Source organism: Epinephelus moara, chromosome 12 (assembly GCF_006386435.1).
Source record: "Epinephelus moara isolate mb chromosome 12, YSFRI_EMoa_1.0, whole genome shotgun sequence".
NCBI classification, from domain to species: domain Eukaryota; kingdom Metazoa; phylum Chordata; class Actinopteri; order Perciformes; family Serranidae; genus Epinephelus; species Epinephelus moara.
The window spans coordinates 39,028,188-39,054,965 of record NC_065517.1 but is presented as its reverse complement, the minus strand read 5'-3'; the positions used below and the strand labels follow the sequence as shown (position 1 = coordinate 39,054,965).

The 26,778-nt window shown below is 41.3% G+C and overlaps 2 protein-coding genes across 4 annotated transcripts in view; both read right to left on the bottom strand.

Moving 5' to 3' along the window:
- The window catches only part of LOC126398437 (1-phosphatidylinositol 4,5-bisphosphate phosphodiesterase beta-4-like), a 142,513-nt gene extending 128,621 nt beyond the window's left edge, over nucleotides 1–13,892 (bottom strand). For both annotated transcript variants that reach the window (XM_050057776.1, XM_050057777.1), the window contains exons 1-2: nucleotides 13,486–13,892; nucleotides 5,820–5,865 (exon numbers count right to left, since the gene is read on the bottom strand). The gene's annotated coding sequence lies outside the window, so the exon portion shown is untranslated. The remainder of the gene's footprint in view (nucleotides 1–5,819; nucleotides 5,866–13,485) is intronic.
- Nucleotides 13,893–20,716: 6,824 nt separating this feature from the next.
- LOC126398821 (1-phosphatidylinositol 4,5-bisphosphate phosphodiesterase beta-1) overlaps nucleotides 20,717–26,778 on the bottom strand; it is a 207,704-nt gene continuing 201,642 nt past the window's right edge. Inside the window, exon 33 of one of the 2 annotated variants that reach the window (XM_050058427.1) lies at nucleotides 20,717–24,599. In XM_050058427.1, the coding sequence (XP_049914384.1) occupies nucleotides 24,375–24,599 (225 nt within the window). In that variant the 3' untranslated portion in view covers nucleotides 20,717–24,374. The remainder of the gene's footprint in view (nucleotides 24,600–26,778) is intronic. The other variant, XM_050058428.1, reaches the window with a different exon arrangement.

Below are 26,778 nucleotides of genomic sequence, written 5' to 3'. Positions count from 1 at the left end.
CATGTTATCAGCTGGAGGTGCAGCTGCCTCTCCCCCACAGGGCTGTAGGCTAGATAGGAGTATTAAAATGTGTTTGTCTTGTTGTGTTATTGGGAGCCAGAATAGAAGGAGTCATGGCTCAAAACCAGCCGCCACTGCCCGTCAACAAAAACAAAGATGGTAAATGTGATAAGACCAAAGAAAGGGACGGAGGCCATCATCAAAAATGCTCACATGTGCAGCGCACACTTCATATCAGGTTAGGGAAAAGTATTTCCTGTTGTAGGGATGAATAAGGTTATGTGTATTAAGGGTTATCATGTCCACCTCATCAGAAACTGGGGAGGGATTAAGAGGAATATTGGATTTCTCTGGAACGCTAACTTTTTAGCACATTAGCTAACGTTAGCTTCCATAGCAAAACAAACAAGTGTGGTCCTCCTTTGCAAGATTGGCTTCCTGTGACATCATCCATCCACTGAGTGAGAGCATACGGGTCGGCCAGTCTGGTCCCGTTGGTCAAGTTTTTCAAGTGAGAGTGAGTGACCTGACATGGTGCGTTCCTAAAGTCAGTCTGACACTCTACACTAAAATGAGAAAGAAACTGAGCGTTATACTACTGTATGAATTAATGAACGGCTGAGTTTTTCCAAATGCTCCACTCACATCATCTTCCTCCATTGTCAAAAAACAAGCCAACAGAACTCGTTAGTGAGCCCTAGCTAATGTCTGTGAAGAATTGTTTTGCCTCCAGCTAAGCCCCTCCCGCGAAAATACATCATAGTGTTTACTTACTGTAAAAGGGTCTATATTGACAATATGTTCACCACTTTACCTTTACGTCAGACATCCCTTTCAGACAGGGAACTGAAACTAACTGATTGAGGCAGCGGTAGACCAGCAACTTCAACGTTCTCAGAGGTAAAATTACTGTTTTTGTCAATGGAGTCTGGCTTTACAGAGAGCACAGATAAGCTTCATTTTCAGGTCAATTTTTAAAATTCTACAATTCTATGGTTTAGCAAAAAATGCATGTTTCGGACATACTGAGCATAAGACCAATCAAGGCAGCAACTCCCATGTTCTGCAAGGTAAAATTACTGTTTCTGTCAAAGTAGTCTTGTGGCTTTGAAGAGATCAAAGCTATTGGCTTCAGTTCACTGTTGGAAAGGGCTGTCTGACGGCAAGGTAAAGTGTTGTCAAGTGTTCTCAATATTGCGTACACTTAAACTGATATTGATTTTTTAAAGTGACTTAAACACATTTTGCTGCTGCTTAGCTTCCATGGCAGTACTCCTGCCTGCTTCTCCAAACTGGGAGCATGCCAACTGCCATCTACTGTAGGTAATACACTGACTATGAATAAGTACCTCATGCATCACTTCAAAAAATCCAAACTATCCCTTTAAGTACATATAGACGGTCTATGTTTTTATCACAACTCCTCAGTCCATACTTAAAGCTATATTCTTGACAACTGTATTCCACAAAAATTCAATCAGAAATGTTACGATTCAAAACCTTCCTTCACTTTTTATATTACAATCAAACTGCCTCAGCACATTTAGATGAAATGAAACTGTTATGTTGGACCATTTTCTCTACATCTGGATTACATTTAAAGATGCAATTCCTTCTGAAAGTAACACCTCCTCTGCCTGGATGCAGCCTCGACTGACTGTCACATCCATAGTTTCAATAAGTGTCGAGGTCTGACTGAGCGTTTGAGGCTGCCGGATCCGAGCAAACACTCACAGCAAAAACTGATGAAGGTATGTTGACTCTGCTGCTGCTGGTGACACCACTGATAGTGTAGGCACTGTTGATGCATGACTACTGCTGCAGTGCCACTGACTCTAACACTGGATGAACCTGATGTTCCTTATTATTACTTCTGTTTTTTTATATGAAAGAACACTGAGCCTGATGATGCTTTTGCCAATTTACTACAGGGTGCTCTATAACATGAGAACACTGTGACAGGCATTCTTATTGCTCAAATGAATTTCTGTCAAACGTAATTTAACTGAGATTGGCCTTGTGTCACTGATTTGTATTTACATTATTTTATAACATTTTTACCAGTCCACGTAGTTACTATGTTCAGTACCAGATACGAAACCACCTTAATATGAGCATATGCAGTTTCCCTGTTGCACCAAATACATGTAGAAGTAAAACGAACCATGACCACAAAACTGAGAAACATGGAGCGTGTCTATTGTGAGTCATTTTATCCCTCACTGACTACAAAGAGGGGAACTTTGTTTCCGTCTGACATATCTGCTAACATGCAGCCACATTAGGACAAAACGTAAAAACAGCAAGCGAGTGTTACGGTGCTTTCCTCTTGTGAACTGGTCCGAGGCCTACAACCACAGCCTGCCAATCAGTTCTGCTCACAAATAAATAAAGTTTAAATCTATATAAGAAAAAAATCATGTGAATAATGGACATATTGCCACAAGATATCCGTCAAACCAGCAGAGTGCTCCTGTGCAGTAATTGCCTCTGAACCCTGACAAATCCCAGCAGGTCTGAAAGACGTGTTTTCTTTAAAAACAATCGCCAAAATTACAACATTTATCACAGCCAGGCAGAAACTGTACAAACAGAAACTATGGTGGGATTTTCACATTTCTGACAGTTCTTGAACACATCATATGTGACTAACGCTTCCATGAGGAAACGTTAGCAAATCTAAGCTTGAAATAGTGACATTCCTTTAATGTCACTTTACACTACATGTCTCGTTTAAAATGTCTCCAACAGAAAACTGTTTGCACCAACCAAAACTGTTTAAAAATAAATAAATTCTGCACTCAGTCATGACAAAATTTAGTGAAACCTCAACGTAACTGCAGGCTGTTTACACAGAGCAGAAAGGAGAGGCTGTGAAAATGTAAATAGCAAATGTAAATTGCAATATAGCAAAATAAAAGTGTTTAAAATGTGGTGGCGTGTCGTGTCAAGTGTCAATACATTATGAGAATAATAGGGAAGTGTCTGGTCCCTGGGCCCTTTGTCAGCCCCTGATTGGCTGGGCTTGGTCAGGCCCAATGACCTGGTAACGTGGCAAGTCAGTTACTATGTTTGATATCTACAAAGTGATGTGTGTTAGAGTCCTGTTGTATATGGAGAACATAGATCACAGTGATGGCCAAAAATAAGAAAGATGTACTAAAAATATATTAAGCCAAGTATGAAACATTCTACAATGAATTTAAAGGCATAACTACCACTGGATTTTTCTAAAAGAGCCGTTGATATTTCCATTTCTTCCCTCGGCACATATCACTGCACAGTGCACTGGATCTGAATATTAATACATAAATATATCAGCTCCGGTTGTATCAAGGAAGTAGCCACAAAATGACATTTCAAAAGTCAGCTGGGTAATCTCAGCGTATTTATCAACTTGAAGACGAAGCAGAGTGTGAAATCTGTCCATGCAGTGTGTGACGCTTCATGTTTTTTAAAAGTCGTTTAAGACATTTAAGTCTCCTTATGCCCTCCATTTTTGTCATGGCACTGATGCTTTGCTCTTTATAGAAACAGCTGCTTGATAATGTTCTTGCAACTTTGAAAAACTTTGCAAGTGGGTCACTTGTAGGATTCGAGCTATTAACAAGACTCATGTCACCCTTCTAAAATAAGTTCCATCATTTTTCTGTTTTTAAAAGAAAAGCAGTTCCCCATGACGGCTGTGGCTCAGAAGGTAGAGCCACTAATCGAAAGATCAACGGTTCGATCCCCAACTCCTTCAGTCCGCATGTTAAAGTGTCCTTGAGCAAGACACTGAATCTTTTGCTCCCAATCGGTGTGTGTTAAAAACTGAGTAGCAGGCGGCACCTTGTATGGTAGCCTTGGCCACCAGCGTATGAATGTGTGTGTGAATGAATCATGACTCATAAGAAGTGCTTTGAGTGGTTGGAAGGTTAGAAAGGCGCTATACAGGTGCAGGTCAATTTATAGGAGGTATTTTCCTTTTCTTTGGGCGTACGTCTTTGCTTGATGGGCGGCTCCACCGTTTATTTATTTATTTAGATATTTTTGAGGTTCTCATTTCATTGTGTAGCTTCCCAGTAGTGCTCCTTATGTATTAAATGCCTGAAATTCAAATTTTGGTTGAAGCATTGACGTTATAGCATCAGAATGGTATTTCCCTAGCTCCACTGAAAAAAAATTCCCATGTGATCTGATTTAGGTTACTACAAGATGACATTGCTCCATATAAAACCCATGTACTACTGTGAACACCATGTTAGTTTGCCTCTGAAGTCACACAATAACACAAACAAACTAAATGATCTAGGATGCAGTAGGACAGCAACTCCTGTGTGGTGTAGGGCAAAAATATTGTTTCTGTCAATGGAGTCTGGTGGCTTTGAAAAGAGCAGCATAAAGGCTTCACTTCCCTGTCAGATAGGGCGTCTGATGGCAAGGTAAAGCAATAAAAATAATCTAAATACAGCGTACATGTAAACTGATGTTGATTTTTTTAGGTGGGCCTTTTTTGGCGTGGCTAAAATACCTTTCTGCTGCTGCCCCCGACCACAGCCACCAGACTCCTTTGACAGAAACAGTAATTTTACGATGCAGATCTCAAGGAGTTACTGGTCTGCTTCTCTTAACTGAAAGCGTGTCATTCGCCAACTTCTGTAGGTAATACACTGCCTACGGGTCTATAAATGTGTTTATATAGTATAAATGCAGTTTTATATTGAATCTCTATGTGTCTTCACCTGGTTAAATAAAGGTTTAATAATATCATAAAAGCACCATCTTCCACCTCATCAATGCTGTAAGCTACACCACTTCCTTTTGCTAGGTTGCGTGGGAGTTTTCCATTTGCATAACATGAAAAAGAGCGCACATGGACCCGCCCTTTAAATACCAACAGGGAACTTGCAATGAAGCAAATATAATTTGGGATAATGAAAATGTACAGTATACCTCTGTCCTCTATAAAACTGAAGCTTAAAGCATCTGAAAATTAATCAGGCCCAGCCAACAGACAGCCTGCATGCTACACATTACATTATTAATACAGATTACATCATCAATACAGAGCATATTATAGACAGCAATCACCTCTGAGGCCCATTACGGTTTCTAGCTTGGCATGAGGGAGCGTACAGCAGCAGCAGCAGCAGCCACGCAACCTGCTTATCAATGAGTGATGCCTGGCTGTGGATCGGAGAGCGCCGCACATCAGTCTTGTACGAAAGATACAGAGAAAAATTGAGCCTCTTGCTTTCATCATTCAGCACAAATTCAATAAAATGTCAGTCACTGCCAGCTCTCAATGCAACTCGTTTGCAATGTTGAAGACTTTGAAGGAAAAACGCATCTGTATTCAGTGCTGAGGCCTCAACAGCAGCGTGGCGAAATAAGTCAGATGGATATCTGAGCTAAACGCTGGATGGCAAACAAAAGTGTATCATTCCTGATAGCTGTTGTTTCTGAGTTTCTTCTGCTGTTTCCCCTTGTTTTTTGTACATCCAGAACACATTACACTTCCTGATTACATAACTTGTCAGGTGCAGGCAGGATGAAGCCATATGTTCCATTATGCATACACTTTAATCAATTGCTTTAATGCAGGCTAAGTTATTAATATGCAATCATGAACCGGATGCCCTAGAAAGAGGCATTCACTTTGACAAGGTAGCCTGTGTGTTACACTAAAGTCTGGGAACTGAGCCTTTCGTCAGCTGCTACCAGATGGTATTAGCATTGCTAGACAGAGCCTAACTGGGCCTGCATAAAAATAACCCAAGAAAAAGTCTTGTGTGTTGCCGCAGTGACCACGGGCAGTGAACAACCCCAAAACTCACCAGTTCAGCATCAATAACGTTCAGTGGGAGAAGCTCATGTCTTGGCCTGCAGAGACAAAAAAGGACATACGGTAAGATGGGGAGAGAATTTCATAAATCAGAGAGGCCTGAATCTGGACTTATTTGGCTGAGATCTAAAACCCTCATATACAGTAGGAAGGGCCGGAGCTGGGACGAACCACACGGGGAGACGAGCGCATACCACATCCTGCTACTCCCCTGCCAAAGAAAACATGAAGTAAATCACAATATCGACAAACTAACAGCTTCACAATGGCCTCCGCTTGTCAGACTTTAACAATGAGGGGCAGACACGTCGAGGGCTGTGATTCAACATGTTTTCCGACATACTACCGAAACACTAGGCCTGTCAGTTGGCGTGCCAGGCGGCTTGTCTGTTGGCCTATCAATCCATCTGTCTGCACTTCCTCACACTCATAGATCTCTCTCTGTGAGGCCCTCAAACATCCGTGAGGATGACTGACAGCCTTGTCGAGGCTGCTGTGAGAAGAAACGGTGCTGTGATAAAAACCTGATAACCCCATCAAAACAAAGAGATAGAGCTGGAAACAGCCGAGCTAATCAGGACAAGATCCTCCTAATTATGAGAAGAAGCAGTGGAAAATAAATAAGGGAGGAAACGAGCAAGGGTGCACGCCAGCCATCAAAAAAGAAACAAGCAAGCAAGATGTGCTGTAAACTGGCAGGCGGAGGGATGGATTCCAACAAAGTCCCCCTAGAATAAACCTCTAACCTTGAAGCGATTCAATATGATGCTGGCAAGCGTGCCGCAGTGAAAACATACAAACAGACACTTCATTGCAGCTTGAACCAAACCCTACAGCTACTTCCAGGCTCACCATAGAAATACAAGCATCCCAGAAGATAACACAGGGCAATGTGTGCCTTCGACACAGATCATAGCCTAATAAACGTGTATCTATGGCTGCAGCACAGTCGCATTTGTAAACCATGAATCTGTAATAAATGACAGGCTTGAGACTCTGAGATGATGTTTTACTTTCCTCTGTCTCCATTACGTGCTGTCATTTAATCAAATAGTCGAAATCCAGTTTTGTTGTCCACCTCTCAGTGACTCAAAGAAAAGATATTGTTATTCTGTGTGGCTGAATGCACAGAGATATTGAAAAACATGCTGCAATTTACCTTCAGTCCATCCAATTCTGAAAAGTTAATTAAAACGCACTCTCACCGCCTGCACTGCACAGAGTACACTTACATGCTATACACTTCAAGCCAGACACGCTTGGGTGATTCACACAGAGCAAAACAGCAGCCAGGCCCACTGTGTGGGTACACCTGCCAGACGGGGACTGTTTGAGCAAAATATTTAATTATTGAGGCTCTATGGGTTTCAAAGTTAGCCAGTCAGCGCTAATAAAATCTACAAATTACAAAAAAAATACAGAATATCAGCGACACCAAACACAACTTCTTTACAACATGTAACGTGGTGGTGGGTATGAGATGTGTTCAAATTACCGTAACACTTTAAATAAGCGCCCAGTCCCTTTTACTCGCCTGGTGTGGCTACACATTTTATCAAATAAAGGCCTGTCTCAATTACACGCCTGGTCTGGTTGCCAAGTAGTTTGTTTTTTTATAGAAGCTCTCTGGACGTATAAAACCGGGTTGTTGGCTACCTCAAATTATGCCTAATTTTTAAACAAGTAATGTTCATACTGGTTTAAATAAACCATGTGATTGTATGTCCTGATCTTCGTTGAGCAACAGTTTTGTGTAACAGGAAATTAATGCCTGTCCCAAATACAGGCCTGTTGATTTAAGTGATTTGAACAAATAATAGCCCAGGCTATTAATTAAAGTTTTGAGATATGTACTGGGAACACAAAAAAAGCCAATGCAAAGTCTATTACGAGAGGTTTCAGCGTCAAATGTGCCATTTACGTGGTTAATGTTGTGAAGTTTGGTTAGGTTTACAGAAAGAAACAACGTAGCTAGGTCTTGAAAACAAAAAAAATCTTGGTTAAGTTTAGAAAAAGATTGTGGTCTTGGTTAAAATAGCTACGTATGGACATAAACTTAGTGACTTAGCATAGTTACATAAAGTACCCATGCAAAGTACTAATTCACGTAGTTACTCCAGATGTCAATATTTAACTATTAATTGGTTAACTGCCAAAAATATTTTTGACCCGTTACGCATGTTGGTCTTTAGGTTGATTTTACTACTCTACAGTTTACTGCACTGCGCACCAACCAGGTTTGGTGGGAGCCAGTTAGCTTGCAGTTAATTACCACTAGTAACATCATCTCAACCTAACAGTGTTGCTATGGAAACATTGTGCCCACCCACCAGTATCCCCCCAGGTCACCTAGGTGAGTAAGCAGCCCAGTTTGTAGCACTGTTGTTAGCTCTGTTAGCACCATTAGCAGTGTCAACACGGCTCGTGGTGCCAACGGAGTTAGCAATGCTAACAGGGTTTTTTGGCTCAAAGTTACTCTGCTTGCTCAACGGGGCAACCTGGAGGGAGACCAGAGGATGGCAGCCATGTTCACCCAGCAATGCCGTCCCACTAACAGGAGGGTGTTACAAGCGGTAACGTAATCTCTGAATGAGCAGTGCTGCTAGCTAGCCCCCCCCCCCCCCCCCCCGACCGACCCTGTGCAATGGAGAGCAGCCATGGCTAACCTTAGCTAACCAGTGGAGACCGGAAGGCAGGGAGTGCATGCTGTTTCTACATGTAAAATTTCACCACCTCTAAACCGATGTGTGGCGCTAAAGCTCACTGAGTCAGTAAAGTGCACAACAATAGAAGAGGCCTCACGTCATTTGAGTTTTTTGTTAAGAAATTACCCACTTAGTTATCAGTTAATGGGTGCTATCAAAAGCTAAATTAACCAAAACTGGCATCCCTAGTAATTATATAAAATCTGTACAGTCAAAGTTGTTATGAGATTGTGTCCATTTCCTGTATTTCTATGAGAACAGGCTGAATAATGGATGTTTTCCAGCATGATAATGATTCATACTGCAGGACAGAAAAAGAGCAGTTGGTTTTGTTCCTTAAATCATTAAAACTAATAATAGCGGGTGATAATCATGATCACAGTACAGTATTTGCAAAAAATAATAGGGATTATCATTAAAGCCCTAATCATGCAGCCATCCTATTATCAAATGAATTTACAGCTGCACTGTACCGTGCAGCGCCTCCTGAAAATAACCTCTATCTGGCACCGAACACTGAGTGCATCAAAGATATTCGTAGCACTTACGTCATCTGGTCCAAAAAAAGAAAATAATAAAACACCTGCACACCCTCAGTTAGCCTTTAAGCTTCTTAGGCCACCGCTCTTCATCAAAATGCTTCACAGCGCCGGTTTAAGCCACAGGTAAGGGATTGTTATTGTGTGAGGGAGGGTAATGTTTGCCTCTGTAATCACCAGTGAAACGTTTGCGCTGCAGTGTCAATAAGCCGCAGCAGAATTTGTTTTCTTTACATAATAGTTGTGATCTTTCGTGGGCAGCAGAGGACACACTTTGGAAGGAGGGGCGGGGGGGTAACCTTCTGTAATTTTACAATAATAGACAATGACACACTCTGCAGTCTCTGACCAAAAGCCTGTTGAGATTAGATGTGTAGCCAAACACCATTAAGATAAACTGTAATACACCTGTGCTGAACGTTACAAGAACTCAATAGGGTTCCTCTGCAAACATGGCTCGTACTGTATAGGTGGACAGGTCGGTGGGAACAGGTGGGAACGCCGAACAAGCTTGTTAACACACACACAGTCATCTATTAATATTGAAGACTGTCAAGCCGAGCGAAACCTTGAAAAAATTATACATTATGGTGCTATTTGCACTGCAAATAAGCCTCCGGAGTTACCCACAGGTTATTACTGAACAAATAACAGCCTCTACCTTCTGGGTGTGTGTGAGAAAACAGGTTTTGGAAATAGAAACCTGCCGTCTCTGACTCTACGTCAAACTAAGCAGCGATAGATCGATAGACAGATAGATAGATGAGAATCTCCTCCGAAGATTGAACCGACATTGCTTTAACCTAGACACAATGTCAAGATATCGACACTGAAATCTTTTTCTTTTTATCTTTTTCTTTATAATTTAGTAATATTTTTAATAATTCATTTGAGATAAATTAATGATAATAATATAAACTTTAAAGAGTTAAAAAAAATCTTAAACAAGAGAACATTTCAGGAAAATATACATTTTCCACTTCTTCCTTTCCTCAATATTTTTCCCCTGAAGTCTCTTTGAGAGTTTATTTGTAATTGCTCAACAGCAGCTACACTCAGTCTTGCAAATTTTGTTTTAATATATGTAAATGTTGAAAGTGAGAGACCTTAACGTAGTTCATCCCATTCAAATAAGGTTTGTCTCAAATATAGCACCTAAGGGACTGTTCTTTACTTGTCAGAGGAGGAGGGTGGCTGGGTGTGACTTTGTTTTTTTTGTTTTTTTTCATCCTTCTCAAAGCTACAAATATTTTTCCCTGAGCCTCCCTGAGTGACTGGGGAAACATTAAAAATGCATGACGCTACCTCCACCATAAATTAGATTTTAACAACCTACCCTTTGATGTTTGAAAGCTAAAAGTTAAAGAAGAAATTCTGAAATTGATTCCTTGTTTTTTTTTACTGGTTAGTCCGTGCAGACAGTTTATTTTGGACAAACTTCAAATGAGATGTAGAATAAAATGATTTTGATGAAATATCACTGTTTTGAGCTCAGATTTTTTTTTTTTACAAAAGCATTTATCTCACATAATGTGTTCAAGGACTGTCTGAAAATAGAAAATCCAGTGGTAATTTCTGCAGGTTTGGAGGGCATGTTTTCTTTGAAAATCTGCAGAAAATAAATAAAAAATACAGCCATATAAAGTTGTATGCCCCTCCTGTAAGCCAAAAAAGTGGACTGAGTACACTGAAAAATATAAACATAATTTTGGTTTTTACATCTTACTGATAACTGGTTCAACATTGCTGTGACATTAAAGATAATTAGACACAATATAAACACTTTTTCTGGTAAGAAACTAGAACTTTCTGGTGTCCCTGTCAGACAGTGAATCAATGACACCTTGGCTGTCTGGGATAATTTCTAATTTTACACTTTTTGGCTATGATGAATGGTGTAATTTTGGCCATTTTTAAACCTACTGGCAGGTTTGGAAGGAATGTTTTATCTAAAAATCAGTTATAAAATAAATACAAAATACAGCCATTTAAAGTTGTATGCCCCTTAAAAAATAAATGACTGATGCTTAAACAATTATTTGACATGCCTCCCCTCTCATTAGTAATGAAAAGTCCCTAATTGTGTATAAATCTAATGCCAACAAGCATGGTAGTGCTGGTGGTTGGCTTCTGATATCTGATATTCAGGATATTTTTTCACTTATTCATTTGATGCAAGTGGACTGAATGCACTGAAAAACAGAAATAGCATTTTGGTAGACATGAAACTAAAATCTTGTACTAATTTGACATCTTACAGTTCACTAGTTGCTGTGACACTGAAGATAAATACATGGAAACTAAAACTTTCTGGTTGCAGAACATGCAGAGACTCTGGTCTTCCCACTTGCTTATATAAGTACTTGAAAATTAATGCAAATTACAGCCATTTGAAGTGGTATGCCCCTCCTGTAAGCCAAAATAAAAAAATACATAAATCTTCCCAGTGCTTTAAAAATTATTTGACATTATTTGACCTTTTTGCACCACCACCTCCCCTCTCATAAATAGTGAACAGTCCCTAATTCTGTATAAATCTAATGCAAACAAGCATTTACTTTTGGACAGGCCCAGAACAAGTGGTATATTCAAAATCTTATTTGTCTTATTCATTTGATGCAAGTGGACTGAATGCACTGCAAAACAGATGTCACTTTGGCGGCAATGACACTGAAATCTTGTACTATGGTTACTGAAGATAAATATATAGAAAGTAAACATTTTTTTCTGGTAAGAAAGTGATAATACCTTGGATTTTTAAAGAAGTCTTGCCTTCCAAACCTACTGGCCGGTTTGTGGTAAAAATCATCAGTAAAATAAAAACAGTTACAGCCATTTAAAGTAGTATGCTCTTCCTGTAAGTCAACATAAAAAAACATTGCTTGAAAAAATGTTGACATGCTACCTCTTTTAATGCACCACCCCTATCCTCTCATAAATAATGAACAGTCCCTAATTCTGTAAAAATCTAATGCAACAAGCATTTACTTTTGGACAGGCCTAAAACAAGTGATATATTCAAGATCTTTTTCCACCCATTCATTTGATGCAAGTGGGCTGAATGCACTGAAAAATAGAAATATAAATTTGTTTTTTACATCTTGCTGCTCATTGGTTAAACAATGCCGTGACACTGCAGATAAACGGATGTAAAATAAACACCTTTTTCACTGGTAAGAAACTAGAACTTTCTGGTTGCACGGTGTGACAGTGAATCAATGACACCTTGGCTGTCTGGGATTATTTCTGCCCTTACAGTTTCTGGCTCGGATGAATGGTGTAATTTTGGCCATTTTTAAATAAAACATGCCCTCCAAACCTAATGGCAGGTTTGGAGGGCATGTTTTATTTAAAAATCAGCAGTAAAATAAATACAAAATAGAGCCGTTTAAAGTTGTATGACATGCAGCCCTCTTTGTGCACCACCACCTCCCCTCTCATAAGTAATGAACAGTCCCTAATTCTGTATAAATCTAATGCAATCAAGCATTTACTTTTAGTCAGGCCCAGAACAAGTGATACATTCAAGATCTTTTTTGACTCACTGATTCGATGCAAGTGGACTGAATGCACTGAAAAATATAAATATCATATCATTTTGATCTTACTGCTCATTGGTTAAGCATTGCTGTGACATTGCAGATAAACAGATGTAAAATAAACACTTTTTTTCCTGGTGAGAAACTGTGTGACAGTGAATCAATGACACCTTGGCTGTCTGGATGTTTGCATGGCAGCTGCGGCTCCCAGATTCACTTACACCACTAGCAGCAGCAGCAGCAGCAGCAGTCTATGGATGCACCAGTTAAACTGATTTAATTAACACTATATTAGGATTCTTTGGCAGGTCAGTGGGATGGGAACACTAGTACAGTGCAGCCAGCCACAGTGTGGACATATCTGTGTAGATATAAGGCATTAAAAAGGCCAGGTAGTGTCGGTTAGTCCGTTGACTTTTATGGCCACTGTGCAGTGTGCCTGTCATCGGCCGGCTGGCTTCTGATCTGTCCCGCTACAGCAGCTAGCTGCACCGGCTAACCTCCCAGCCGCTGGAAACATCCACAACCCCCGCTTTTCACAAAGTTCCCAAGCTGTTACTGTACCGTATTTACCTGGAGGAGAAGCCACATTAAAGCCAAACGAGGCGGGAGTAAATTCGATATCAAATTGCTAAAGGTCCATTTGAATGCGTCTGGCTAGCTAGCTAGCAAAGAGAGCTACAGTCTCCAGCTGTGTGTGTGACAGAGACAGACACAGAGGATGTCTGAATGATGAGAGCAGGAGTTTAAATGAAAGCTCCGGTGTCTACAGCATCCGACCAGCGGCTACACAAACACATTCAACACAGTCTGGCACAGGTTTAACGGACCAGTCGGCTCAGGAACTCAGGAGACATTTAAGGTTTGTTTCTTACGTGATTTCGGTGCTGGAGACGGGCACGGGTTTAATCCGACGCCGGAAAAAGAAATGATGCTGTGCAGAGTCCGGGTGGGGATTTTCTGTGTCTCTGTGTGTGGCTGCCTGTCTGTCTGTCTGTGTGTGTGTCTTCCAGCTGCTGCTCTATCCCGTCTCCCTCCGACTGTCTGCTCGGTCTCCCTGCCGCTGCCGGAGTGTCCCGGTGCTCTTGTACCACTCGCCCTCCAGTGGAGAATGAACGGCCCTGATGCGCTTTGATTAGGAGCCCCTCTTCAGCTGCAGCACGCGCCCCCCCTCCTCAACCAAACGTGCCTGCGCGTGACTGTGCGTGCGTGCGCGCGCGTTTTCGTATGCGTGTATGTGTGTGTGAAAGAGTGAATGAGTGTGCCTTGGGTTGACAGAGTGAGTCATCCAGCAGAACCAGAGCCAGCTCCTCCCTGCTCTAACAGCTGACTACTGTGGCCGCCATGCGTTGTAAAGACAAACAGAGCTCCCCCTCCTCCTCCTCCTCCCTCTGTAAAGTAATGCTGCTCTGTGTCTCCACACAGCCAACTGTGTGTCTCTGCACTGACTTCACTGCACTCTATTGTGTTTCTATTTATCTGTGGCATGTTATAGTAGTGATGTAGCAGAGGTGGGTTACATCACAGGGAGTCTGATGTGTTGCAGCTGACATGAATCTGTATGAGCAGAATTATGGTAAGCTGAATCACAATGAAGTCAGTCAGCCTGTAAGAGGATAAAGTTCATTTTTTACAAATGTTCTGAAACCTATTTTCATTCACATATAACCCATAATCACAATCTGCTCTATTGCCAAGAAGGTTTTCACAACCAAACACAGGTGCATGTGTACTGAAGGGAGAACATGTGCAGCGTTTCATGAAACACGAAAGCAAAGGTTTTGGTGTGTTACATAAACTTAAGTCCCTTTTATGGTGTGTTCAAAGCAGGTGCGAATAAATTGCATGCAAATTACATGTAAGGTCAATATAAAGATGCGATTAGACTCAAATTCCCACCAGGCGGCGCAATGGAGGCGACGCGCAATCGGCAAATTAGACCGGAAGACACAAGGTCAGGCATTGGGCGCTACTTTTGTGCCTTTTTTGAGCCAGCTTTCAAGAGTGCGGCGGAAGTTGCGTCTGAGTTAGCTAAACAAATCCTGAGTGCAGAGCTGATCTTGTGTGTAGGCCTATCGTCAGTGGGACAGATGTAAAGCTCTGGGTAGCCCTGCACTAACATGATCAACTTTACCGTGTTTATCAGACTGAATATTTACAGAAGAAGGGAAAGATATCTGTCAGCTGTGATTGGTTGTTCCTTGTCACATGACATGCGCCGTGCGCTGCTGCATTCCAAAAGTTGAACAGTTGATCTCAGGGCACAGCATCCTGAAAAATAGGCGCTCGGGAACGCGTGTACGCCGCGACAGCATCGCTCTGGTGTTTGAGCACGCCTGCCACACCTCTGCATTGAAAACAATGAGCAAAAAAACGTGGCATGTGTACGGCCCCTTACGTAGCATGAATGAAGCAAGTACCACGATTTTGCGTCATACCGTGTTCGAGTTGGGAAATCTCCAGGTCGGGGGGGAGGTCCTGCCTCAGGTGGAGGAGTTTAAGTATCTCGGGATCTTGTTCACGAGTGAGGGTAGGATGGAGCGGGAGATTGACAGGCAGATTGGGGCGGCGTCAGCAGTGATGTGGGCACTTAACCTGTCCGTTGTGGTGAAAAGGGAACTTAGCCAGAAAGCGAAGCTCTCGATTTACCGGTTGATCTACGTTCCAACACTCACCTATGGTCACGAGCTCTGGGTAGTGACCGAAAGAACGAGATCGCGAGTACAAGCGGCCGAAATGAGTTTCCTCCGCAGGGTGGCTGGGCTCAGCCTTAGAGATAGGGTGAGGGGCTCAGACATCCGGGAGGGACTCGGAGTAGAGCCGCTGCTCCTCCACATCGAGAGGAGCCAGTCGAGGTGGTTCGGCGTCTGGTAAGGATGCCTTCCGGACGCCTCCCTTGGGAGGTGTTTCGGGCATGTCCAACCGGGAGGAGACCTCAGGGCCGCCCCAGGACACGCTGGAGGGATTACATCGCCCGGCTGGCCTGGGAACGCCTCGGGGTTCCTTCAGAAAAGATGACGGAAGTGGCTGAGGACTGTCTGGGCTTCTTTGCTGAGGCTGCTGCTCCCGCAACCCGGACCCGGATAAGCGGAGGGTGACGAGTACGAGTATGAGTACGAATAGGAGTTGGGAAATCTGAACTTCAGTAACTAATTCATGCCGCGATAGCCAATCAGCATTTAAATTTTCCAGGGGTGTATGACACTGAGGATGTACTTGTGGAAATTCATTCATCGGTTCAGCGATTACTTGATATCACAACACAAGGCCATGAGACATTCGGCCCGGACACATATTTTGGTTGTTCCTCATCACATGACACGCGGTCTCACTACTGGGTTCTAAAAGTTGAACTTGTATATCTTGGGGCGCAGTTGTCACACCCCGAAAACAGGCTTTTGGGAACACGTGCACACCACGATGGCATTGCTCTGGCGTTTGAGCGCGTCTGCCGCACGTTTACATTGAAAACAATGAATTTGAGGGCCCTAAATCACGGCATGTGTTCGGCCCCTAACACCGCCTGCTGGTGTGAAAAGTTATTTCCTCTTACGCAGGCGCAGAATGTTCTCAGCTATAGTCTTTGCGATGTGTGTGAGTGCAACTTCTTGGCCTAGACACAGGCAATGTGAGCATTCAGCGTCATACTTTTTACAAACTTGACATGTTGCGGTCCATTCAGAACGGGCCTGCGACCCACTTTTGGACCGCGACCCACCAATTGGGAACCACTGGTCCAGGCCATTCTTCTGATGACCTAATCAGCAGTGGTGTAGTGGAAGGTATGTGCGGGTATTCAGTGTGTAGGCTACTGGCCTTTAACGGTGTACCCACCAACCATCTACCTCCTTCCTCGGTAACCTTCCCATGTTCTCACTAATACACACCTCATCAACAACAACTACACCACTGCTCATTTGGTATTGTTTTAGACAATATAAAGTTTCTCTGGGGCCACAGAAGAAATTATACAACTGTTTTCCCCAGGCTAAGTACTGTAGTGGCCATAAACACGACTAAATGGATGTTCATTTGTAAAATCGATGGAGCACCCCTGTATGATAAATGTATTGTTTCCCAGTTCCCTGTGCTGCAGAATACACAAGCACGCTGCACCTGGTGAAACATTAGAGGGAAAACCCCTCTGATACAGTGCATGCTTTTGCATTTCTGTGCTTGTGATGACTAAATTGTGCAGAAAGGATGTAGTGAAGAAAGAAGAGGACATTTTAGGTTTAAGGACATGGTTGTATGATTATGTTTGGATCAGAATTAGACTCAGAAGATAAAGGTAATGTTTAATGTTGGCATTACTTTGGGGTTATGTCTCGGATTAAGGCTGTATTTGGTTTAGATTCGGATATTTAGGACAAAGTGGAGAAGGCTAGGATTAGATCTAAGGTCAAAGACTGAAAGTAGTCGGTGAAGATTCATTTAAGTAGCACTACAGCATGTGTGTGTCTCTGTGTGTGTCTATGTCTGTGTGTGTCTGCTTAGCGTACCTTCCAAGCAGCACCCCGTGGTCCTCTCCTCTTCTGCGGCCCTGGTGTGCCTCATTAAAGCCCAGTTACAGGACACCTCCTCCTCCTCGTCCTCGCAGCAGATGGACAGACGCTGGGTGATAATATTCCTGGGAGTTTGGAGGGGCGTCACTGTTTATATAACCCAGAGAATCTTATTAAAAAGTCGCTCTCCTTCCGTCTTGAACTTGGGGTTAATTAGCTCACTTCCTAGCTGCCGGTATGCATGGAGGCCTCTGAATGGTCACAGTGGTTGTTATGGGCGACCAGGCTTGTCTTATCTCCTGTTGCCTGTTGGGATTCTGCTGAGGAGCTGAGACTGAGAAGGACACAGTGTTTATGTAGTCTGGGAAACACACACACTCAAACACACACCAACAGCAGCAGTGCACTCATACACACAGCTGAAAGAGCCCACTCTGAAGCACATGGAGGCAAGCTGTGAGGACACACAGGGCTACGCAGACATAGTATGCGGAAAACAAAAAGCACATGTCGCAGACTCTCACACAATGTGTAACAAGCTTTGTTTGACAAATGTGTTAAAGATTAAAACTTGTTATCACTGTGGGCACGCTCAAAGCAAAATAGTGGCAGCAGACAGTGTGTGTGAAACGCAGCAGAAGGTTGTGTGAAATTTTTCAAAATAAAATGAACTTTTAAAAACAAAACAAACATGTACATGCATATGCACATGATGTTTATTTATGACACAAATGGTCCTGCATCGCCAGACAAAAGTCCACACTGTGTGAGTTCATAATGAGTAATATCAAAGCAAATTTGAATGACTCATAAATGCTGTAACAAATATTATTACAGCACAGGCTGTAGAGATGTCTGCCTTCTCTCAAATAAAATGGAGCTAGATGGCAATCAGCTTGTGGTGCTCAAAGTGCCAAAAAATACATTTAAAAAATTGTCTCTTTCCAGAAATCATGACCCAGTTACTCAAGATAATCCACAGACCTTGTTGTGAGCAGTTTCATGTAGGAACTATTTTCTTTCGACCAAACTACACCCGCCAACTGTATCACTGCGCAGAGGGAAGCATGCATCTACTCATGGACAAGAGGCTTGTGCTCATAACAGTTTGAGATGTAAACATTAATGGCGTCATCACCGGCTGAGCTGTAACGTTAACTAGCTCAATGGTGCTAGGTGAGTTAGCAGTAGATGCGCACCTCTTTCTGTAATGTGATACAGTTCATGGGTGTAGCTTGGCGAAAGAAAATAGTTCATCACCTAGAAGGAAGTGTGCATCTACTCACAGATGAGAGGTCCATGCTCGTAACTGTGTTAGATGTAAACATTAATGGCGTCCTCCTTGGCTCAGCTTTAATGTTAGCTAGCTCAGTGGTGCTAGGTGAGCTAGCAGTAGATGCACGCTTCCTTCTGCACAGTGATGCAGTTCCTGGGTGTAGTTTGGTAGAAAGAAAATAGTTCACCGTGCAGAAGGAAACGTGCATCTACTCATGGACGAGAAGCTTGTGCTCGTAACAGTGTAAGATGAAAACACTGATGCCGTCCTCCTCGGCTAAACTGTAACATTTTCTAGCTCAGTGGTGCTAGGTCCATGAGTAGATGCACGCTTCCTTCTGCACAGCAATACAGTTGTTTGTAGTTTGATAGAAAGAAAATAGTTCCTACATGAAACTGCGTTGAGTTTTCCAAATGTATTTTTTGGCACTTTGAGCACCACAAGCTGAGTGCCATCTAGTTCCATTATTTTAGAGAGAAGGCAGACATCTCTACGGCTGATACCTCCAACACTCAGTGACTCACACCTAAACAATCTAGATTGATAAACAGCACTACAGGTAAGAGGTAAAATATGTATTTTTGATTGTAACGTGAACTGCCGCTTCAAGTGTCGACCAGTGATTTAGTCATGAAGTGTTTGAATTCATGTTCCTCTTAGGGGTAATTTCAAAGAAACTGTTACCTAGGAGATGATAGGAAGTAGGTCGTCAAGGCTTTCCCCCGCTTCCCCCTGCCCTTGAATGTGACATACATACCAAACATATACTGTACTGTACACTCCCCAACACATACATACATACATACATGCCAAATTGCCGTGCAGATGCTTGTTTCACATGTGACCTGCTTTCCTGTCAGGCAGTTTTATCATTTTCAACACATCCTCAGTCTTCTCTATTGTTCTCTGAATCTCTTCATCATTATCCAGCCTGCGCTGCGTTAGAGACTGCAGGCCGACACTGAAATCTCTTTTTCAAGTGAAATAATGAAGCATGACGAGACAATGACAAGTGACACATTTGAAGGCAAACAAAATGCAAGCACAACCCGCAATTACGGGCTGGATTTAAAATATAAGACAAGAGACCTACTGAGGAAGTGTTAGATAGTTGAATACAAGAAGGTGATGGGGAAAATGAGAAAATAAAGACAATCAAGTGATGTATGAGTGACAGTACTTTTTGAAATATATCACACAGACATCAAAGATTAATGGGAGACACTACAGGTAAACAGTTTTTTTCATGCACTGGTCAATTTTAAGATTTTGTACTATTTTGTCTCCATAACAAATCTTCTTTCAGACAAGTGGAGAGAAGATATACAAAATACACATTTAGGATTTTATTATAGTGAAGATTTCTGTTTTGGAAATGTATTCAAAAGGCACATATATTTTAATTAGATCATTCCAATTCTCATTTGTACATTAAAACATAAAATTTCAGAAAGCTTGTAATACAAAAAATAATTGTCTTAATGTAAGTAATCAACTGGGGAAGTTTCATGCTGATATCTATTAGTTAATTATTTTCCCCTGTTCACCTATAGTGTCTTATTTTTGGTCTAAGAATGTATGAAATTAATAAAAATATGTTTTTTTAAATATATATTTATTTTCTGATTGTTGGAGTGATTTAAGAAAAAAAATAATGAATGAATAAATTTAAATGGTGATAAGTTAAATCTTTACCCTGTTTACCTGGGGTGTCTTATTTTTGGTCTAAAGGTGTATGAAATTATTTTCTCGTGCTCAGGGCCAGAAATCTTCACTTCAGTAGCACTTACATAGACCAGATTTCCCATTTTTATTCGTATTCATATTCTGAAGGTTTTTGCAGGAGTGTGGGTTTATATATCATTCATAGCCTAGTTTATATAACATTTTGTTTCTAAAAACATCAAAAACTGCTTGTTATTCATGGCTGGTGACCACATTTGCTGTTTTATTGAGTGATAAAAACAGATTTCCTCAGTAAAAACCTTTGACTTCAATATGTGAGCAGAATAAAACAAGAATTTTGACCTAATTTATAGGATAAATTAGATATCCGTTCTGGAAATGTATGCAAATAACAGCATATTTAATTAGATAATGCATAATTTGCATAATAAATATGCAATTTCAGTAAACTTGTAATACAAAACACAATTCTCTTACTGTAAGTAATCAGCTGGAGCAAATATCATGGTGATTAGTTAAAAGTTTTACCATAATCTCCTGTAATATCTCCCCTTAAACTGTAGAAAAATTAAAGAAAACAGTTCTTTTCACTGACAAATCAAAAGACACACAACTCCACTCCAGCATAGTACAATAATAGCCACATTTATTTTAATTACAGGCAAATTATCTTTACACTATATATTTTTTTTTTTATCAACGTCATGTTTTTATCCTTTATGTCATACATACATTTACATTTCCAGAGTGCATACACGTAAGTCGATGAGTGGGGGAGGGGGCTGTTAAATAAAGTTGTTCAAGACTAAAAAGAAGGATGCCTCGCATTTCTTATGAGACACATGTCAAATACTGCTCATCACAAGCATTACTCAGTAGTGGTACTGTACTTAAAAGTGCACACGGTCTATTCAATATCAGACAGCTTCATAGAATATAATATAATGGCAATTTAAACAATGATGCATTTCACACATTCAACATCAAACAAGGCAAACCTATTCAAAGGCACAGGACTCTCACATCAATATCATCTTTTTAAAAAGTAGTTTGTACTTACATGTCAGGTAATCCTTCACTTTTTCAACTTTTTTTTTTTTTTTCCCAGCTGAAATGATTTGATATCAAACGACCCGTGAGTTAAATGGCACTGGACAGTTAGGAAGTCAAAAACACTTCCTCACGGTTACTGAATGGACACAGTTTCTCAGTTAAAGAGGAAATAGTCCAGTTCGTCATTAGATCATGTTAACGCTGGTGTTTCACAGATTTAGACTGAGCGTTTAAGGTCCAGGGTTCCCATACCTTCTTAGACTTCAAATTCCAGGACTTTTTAAAGATTTCCCTGGCCTGATTCCCTCAAACTTAAGGACAAATCTTGGCATCCTTTCAGACACAGATAAAGGTTAATAACTGGTACAACACTGAGAATTAGCAGGCTGGACAAAAGCTCACAGACAAGAACTAAACAATAGCTGCATTTCCATCCACCTCGTTTTATGTGAATTTTCAATTTGTGCATAAAAAAAGTGGAAACGCCAAAAATTTGAAATAATCTCAACATATTGCAAAAAAAGTTTTTAAACAAGGTGGAGGTGAAAAAGTTGATGTATTTATAAAAAAGTAAGAAGGAGTTGTTTGTTGCTTTGGTCTGAATCAGGGACTCATTTTGGTACAAAGTTGCATAATTACCTAGAGTTGGTTCGTGTTCTCAAGGCAGCATTAAAAAAAGGGACCAGATCAAATGCCTTGTGTGAGAAAGCTGCTCTTGATTGATCAGAATTTCCATGTGGGAAAAATCCAGAAAGTAAACAATGCTGAAGAAGAGTAAACTTGCAAGATACAGTATATGCTACATTTTCTGTAACATGCTCATGCTTATTTAACCCAAACAATGTGACTGCAGTTGGTTCACATCCAGGTCAGAACAGGTTCTCACCACAAACAAACAGCACCAGAGTTTGTTTGTAACCGAACTGAGACCACCTCTTCAAGAAGGTCTCGGTCCAGTTGTTTTGGTGCACACCTGAGTGTGATTGCTGTGTTCACACCTGCTCAGACAAACCACACTTAGGGGGCAAACGAACTTGAGATTGATTGAACCGAACCAAACAGGGCAGGTGTGAAAGCACCCAAAGTGTAATGGAAACAGATAGATACCAGGCCCCAAGATGGTGCCAGTTCAGTCCAATGAGAGTTGCTCAATTGCCGCATACACCAATTGAGTTTCTAGCTTGCTCATAGATTTTACACTGTGATGATGTTACAGATTTTTAAATGACTTTTCTTGGCTCCTGGAAATGATCACAAATATAAAACCTCTGTGGTTTAAAATTTCTCAGATAGAGTCATAATTGACCTTGTTTGCAGTTCAAGGTGTCCTGTCAGCAGTTTCACAGATGTCTCTCGTGTTGGTCTATGAGGAAAATGCTTTTTGGGCCGCAGCGCAGGGATTTTTTTTTCTTTTCTTCGTTGCAATACCGTGAGTAGCCACCGGGAAAGATTGGAAGCAAAGCTAAGCAGTGTTCCTGGGGGCCTGGGTTTGGGTGGAAGGTTGACTATTACAAGCAGCGTTCCTGTAGCCACAGTTGGCTGTCTGCAATACCAATCTGCAAGCTGTCTCACATTTTCCTTTTCCTAGTCGGACTGCCAATTTAATGCTTGAAGCAGGGGTCGATGACTGTGCTGAGAGCACTGGCCTCTTTCATGTCTCACACTTGCCACCTCCTTTCAATTCCCTCCACCATGTTAGTGATAAAAAAACAAAAATCGAAGCATTCGGATACCATGGCAACGATTGAAGCTTTGATGGTGCAAAGCATTTGGGACTGCTCTATTACTAACCTCAAGTAAAAAAACAAACAATTTCTATTCTTGCACAAAAAAACATAAATTAAAGCACTTTCAGTGAGCCGTGTCTATTTTCAAAAACTTTCAAGGGCATTTTTTTCCCTCAAATTCATTAATTCTCATGGATTTCAAGGACCTGTGGGAACCCTGGGGGCCTGTTAAACCTAACTGAACTATTTTCCTCTCTTCAAACTACAGCTACTGACTGTGGGTGAACATTGAGAATAATACCTGTGGGCAACATACTTCCTGTGGTCCCGTTAATCTGCTCTGTGTACTGGGGAACTGAACACACGTCCCAGTGTAGGTACACAATGAACCAGTTCAGAGGAAGGCAACTTCTATAAAACTACAGCAGGATCCTCTTTTGTTTGAATATCCTGGTTTGACTGTTTTAGTTCAAGGGGACGAAGGTAAACACTACAACCTGTTAACTCGAGCCAGCCACTGTTGGATCTAACAAAAGGGCGTGTCGTTGCTGATTTTAGTTGCGTCCAGCTGACGCCACAGGGATGTATCAAGCCGCACTGGGTCCGCATTGTTTTGCAGGTTTACTTTAAGTGTCTCAGAGAAAATAGATTTACATTTAATAAACATCTCTGCTACAGAGCTACTGTAACGTTTACAGTTGTTCAAATACATGCAGATACTGTACAACGCACTCTCTTCACTTCCTTTCTCTGGGGCAGAACTGCCCACAAACAATGCAAAACTTGTTAAAAACTAGCCAAAAAAAGAATGACTGCATTATATTACCATGCCAAATATCATACAAACCAAATAATGGTTAAAAAAATGATGAAACAAAATAGCAGCAACACATAGGCTTAGTTCTGTGAGAACAAAATCGAGAACCAGCAAGCCACCAGTGCCTCTGGGTTAAAGTAAGAGTTACAGAGTTACATAGGGAGCCTTCAGTGCAAATAAGTACGGGTGAATCTAAATCTTATAAAGATGGAAGCTTTAAAGGCTGAATATGCAGTGGTTTCTTTACAGTACAAGTTGACTCCACTTAAAAGACAATGTCCACTGTAAGTGAATTCAAACTCTTCAGACACCTCACTAACCACCACACTACTGTCAATATCATGATAATAAAAAATAATAAAAAGAAACTACCCTTTCTGTGCAATAGTTCAAGTAAGTTATTTCCTGCAAATAGTTAGTGCTTTGTAACACATCCTGTGGCCGTACCGAAAGAGACGACAACATAAAGGAAACATATAAATACACAAAAAGGTACTATTTACATGAAACGGGTTTCTGGACAAGACTGCACTCTACGCAGAGAGGACCTCTACTCACCAATTCAGGCTCAGATTTGATCTAATCCTCCCATTGGTTACAATTAGGACCAAAGTTGGGGCAGTCTCATCCTAGATCTGTGGTCACAAACACATCCACCAATCAGTGTCCCAGTGTGAAGCAAAGCGCCGAGGTTCAATCTCTAAAGGGGCGTGTCGTAGACTCGTTCCGACGAGCCCTCCTCTGTGTCGTCCTCCGACTGCGACGCCTTGTGGTTGAGCTTCTCTATTGTCGAGGAGGCGACAAGATTTCCGTGGACGCAGTCGTCGCTAAGCTTGGCCTTGCTGCTGTCCTGAACAAACTCTTGGATCTCCACGGGGAGCCGGCGAAACTTGTCCTGGTACTCCTGGTCCAGATCGCTCTGGAGCTGTGGAGGAAGAACAACACATGTTCGCCGAGAGTTCTTAAATGAGCAAAAAAGACAAGAAGATTGAAGCTGTAACTCGGATTGTTTGACACATACATTTGACGATGTTCACAAGGGGTTGGTTAAAACAGAGCAGACTGTGTTAATATGCTCACACAAAGAAGTTTTTAGTCTGCGAGTCACATTAGGTCATGACAAGAGCAGATTGTGAAACTACACATGCTTAAGTACTGCCCAAGTTCCTTCAGCAAGACTCTTAAACATCTCCCATTTTAGCTGAGCTGCTCAACAGTAGCACCCAGGTCTGAGTGTGTGTATATGAAGCATAATCACTTGACTTTTCCAGTGTACACAAAGGCAATAAAAGCAGCTGTAGATTTGAAAGCTGAACAGTTTATTGCATTAATTTGCATTAACTCCTCTGCAGGCAAAGTAGTTCTCCGACAAGAATAAAGTGAACAATCGGCCACAGAAAACGCTCAGTAATAAACATGTCATGGACCTGTGTCCAGGAACATCAGCAACAATCAGGCTTCACACTCTGAGATGCATATTCTGCACAACCTATTGGCTTCTTCGGCAACAGAGTTTTTAGCAGATACTCAGTTTTCTTGAACGCAGCAACAAAAAACAGTTTTCAAAATACTTCACCATGCAAACATAATGTAACTAGACAGAGATATATAAAGAGATATACAGATATAGATGGCGTTAGAGCTTCCTATTTGGTTGATCTTAGTTTTATTGTTTGATGAAGTTGTTTAATAACCCATTGATTTAAACTTTTTTTGTAAGAGCCTGTTTATTTGGGGATTTTTGTTTTCATTTTTTCAAAAACACACTCAGTTCATAGCGTCATCCTGCAAATCAATCAACCCTACCCCAACCGAAGCACCCTGGATCATTAGTGAGTAAAACTAAACCAAGGTCAGTGAGTTCATCATATCATGTGGCGTCTGTGGGCAGCTACTTTTGAAGTTATTTGGAAGCCGCAATAGGTGGCAAGGTAGCTAGAGATACAGATTTGCTAATCTCTATCAACAGATATCTGCATATGTATGAAGCATTTTGATTTCAGTTTGCAGTGCAAGTAGTATTGCCCAATCATGTTTGAACTGCAGGTAAACTGTCTGTGTGGAGAGGTGAAAGGCATTGGCCAAAAATGCAGACACCAGATCTCCCAAACTATTAGCCATTGCCCCAGAGGCTTCATCAGTGTCAGACAGATAGTCGATGGGTTCAGAGACTGCAGATTTCGATGCCATGCTGGTATGAATGAGAACCAATAGCTGCACAGAATTCATAAAACCCATCCAACCAATTTCAGGTTTGCTCTAAAAGCTAGACAAATTGAAATTATGCGCTGTGGAGTTTAATTGTAAACATACATTCAGTGTTTCTAAGCAAAATGCATTGTGTGTATTCATGTGGACTAACAAATGTGCAACATGAATTTCCTTCTTTATAAAACATTTGCAAAGTCATTTCTCTCTATTTATTTTAAATCCTACATTGTTAATGCTAATCTTTTCTTACTAGCAGTCTCCTTATTCCCTGCCTTGCTGGCCCTTTGGTACGACTGACGAACTTCTACAGAAGTACACCAGCCAACTGTATCACTGCGCAGAGAGAAGTGTGCATCTACTCATTGACGAGAGGCTTGTGCTCGTGACAGTGTGAGATGGAAACATGTCTTCTTATTCTGAGCTGTTACGTTAGCTAGCACAGTGGTGCCATGTGAGCTAGCGTGTACACACTTCCCTCTGTGCTGTGATTTGGTGGTAGGAAGAAAACAGCTCCTACATGAAACTGCTCACAACAGGTTCTGTGGATTATCTTGATTAACCAGGTCATGATTTCTGGAAAGAGACAAGGCTGTTGAGTTTTTCAAATGTATTTTTGAGCACCACAAGTCGAGTGCCTTCTAGTACCAATATATTCGAGAGAAGGCAGACATCTCTATGGTCTATAGAGTGCTGAAGTCACGCCCTTCCGGTGAAGCTCATGGGACCTTAGATCGGAAAAAATATGAATGGCAGTGAATGGGGAGAGAAATATTATCTTTTGGTCCCGTTTGAGTTGTGACATGAAATCCAAATATGTCGTTAATGAATTTAAAACATAAATTTTAAGGTCAAGAAAGTCATACTTTGTGGTAAAACTGTTAGAGATATAAGCT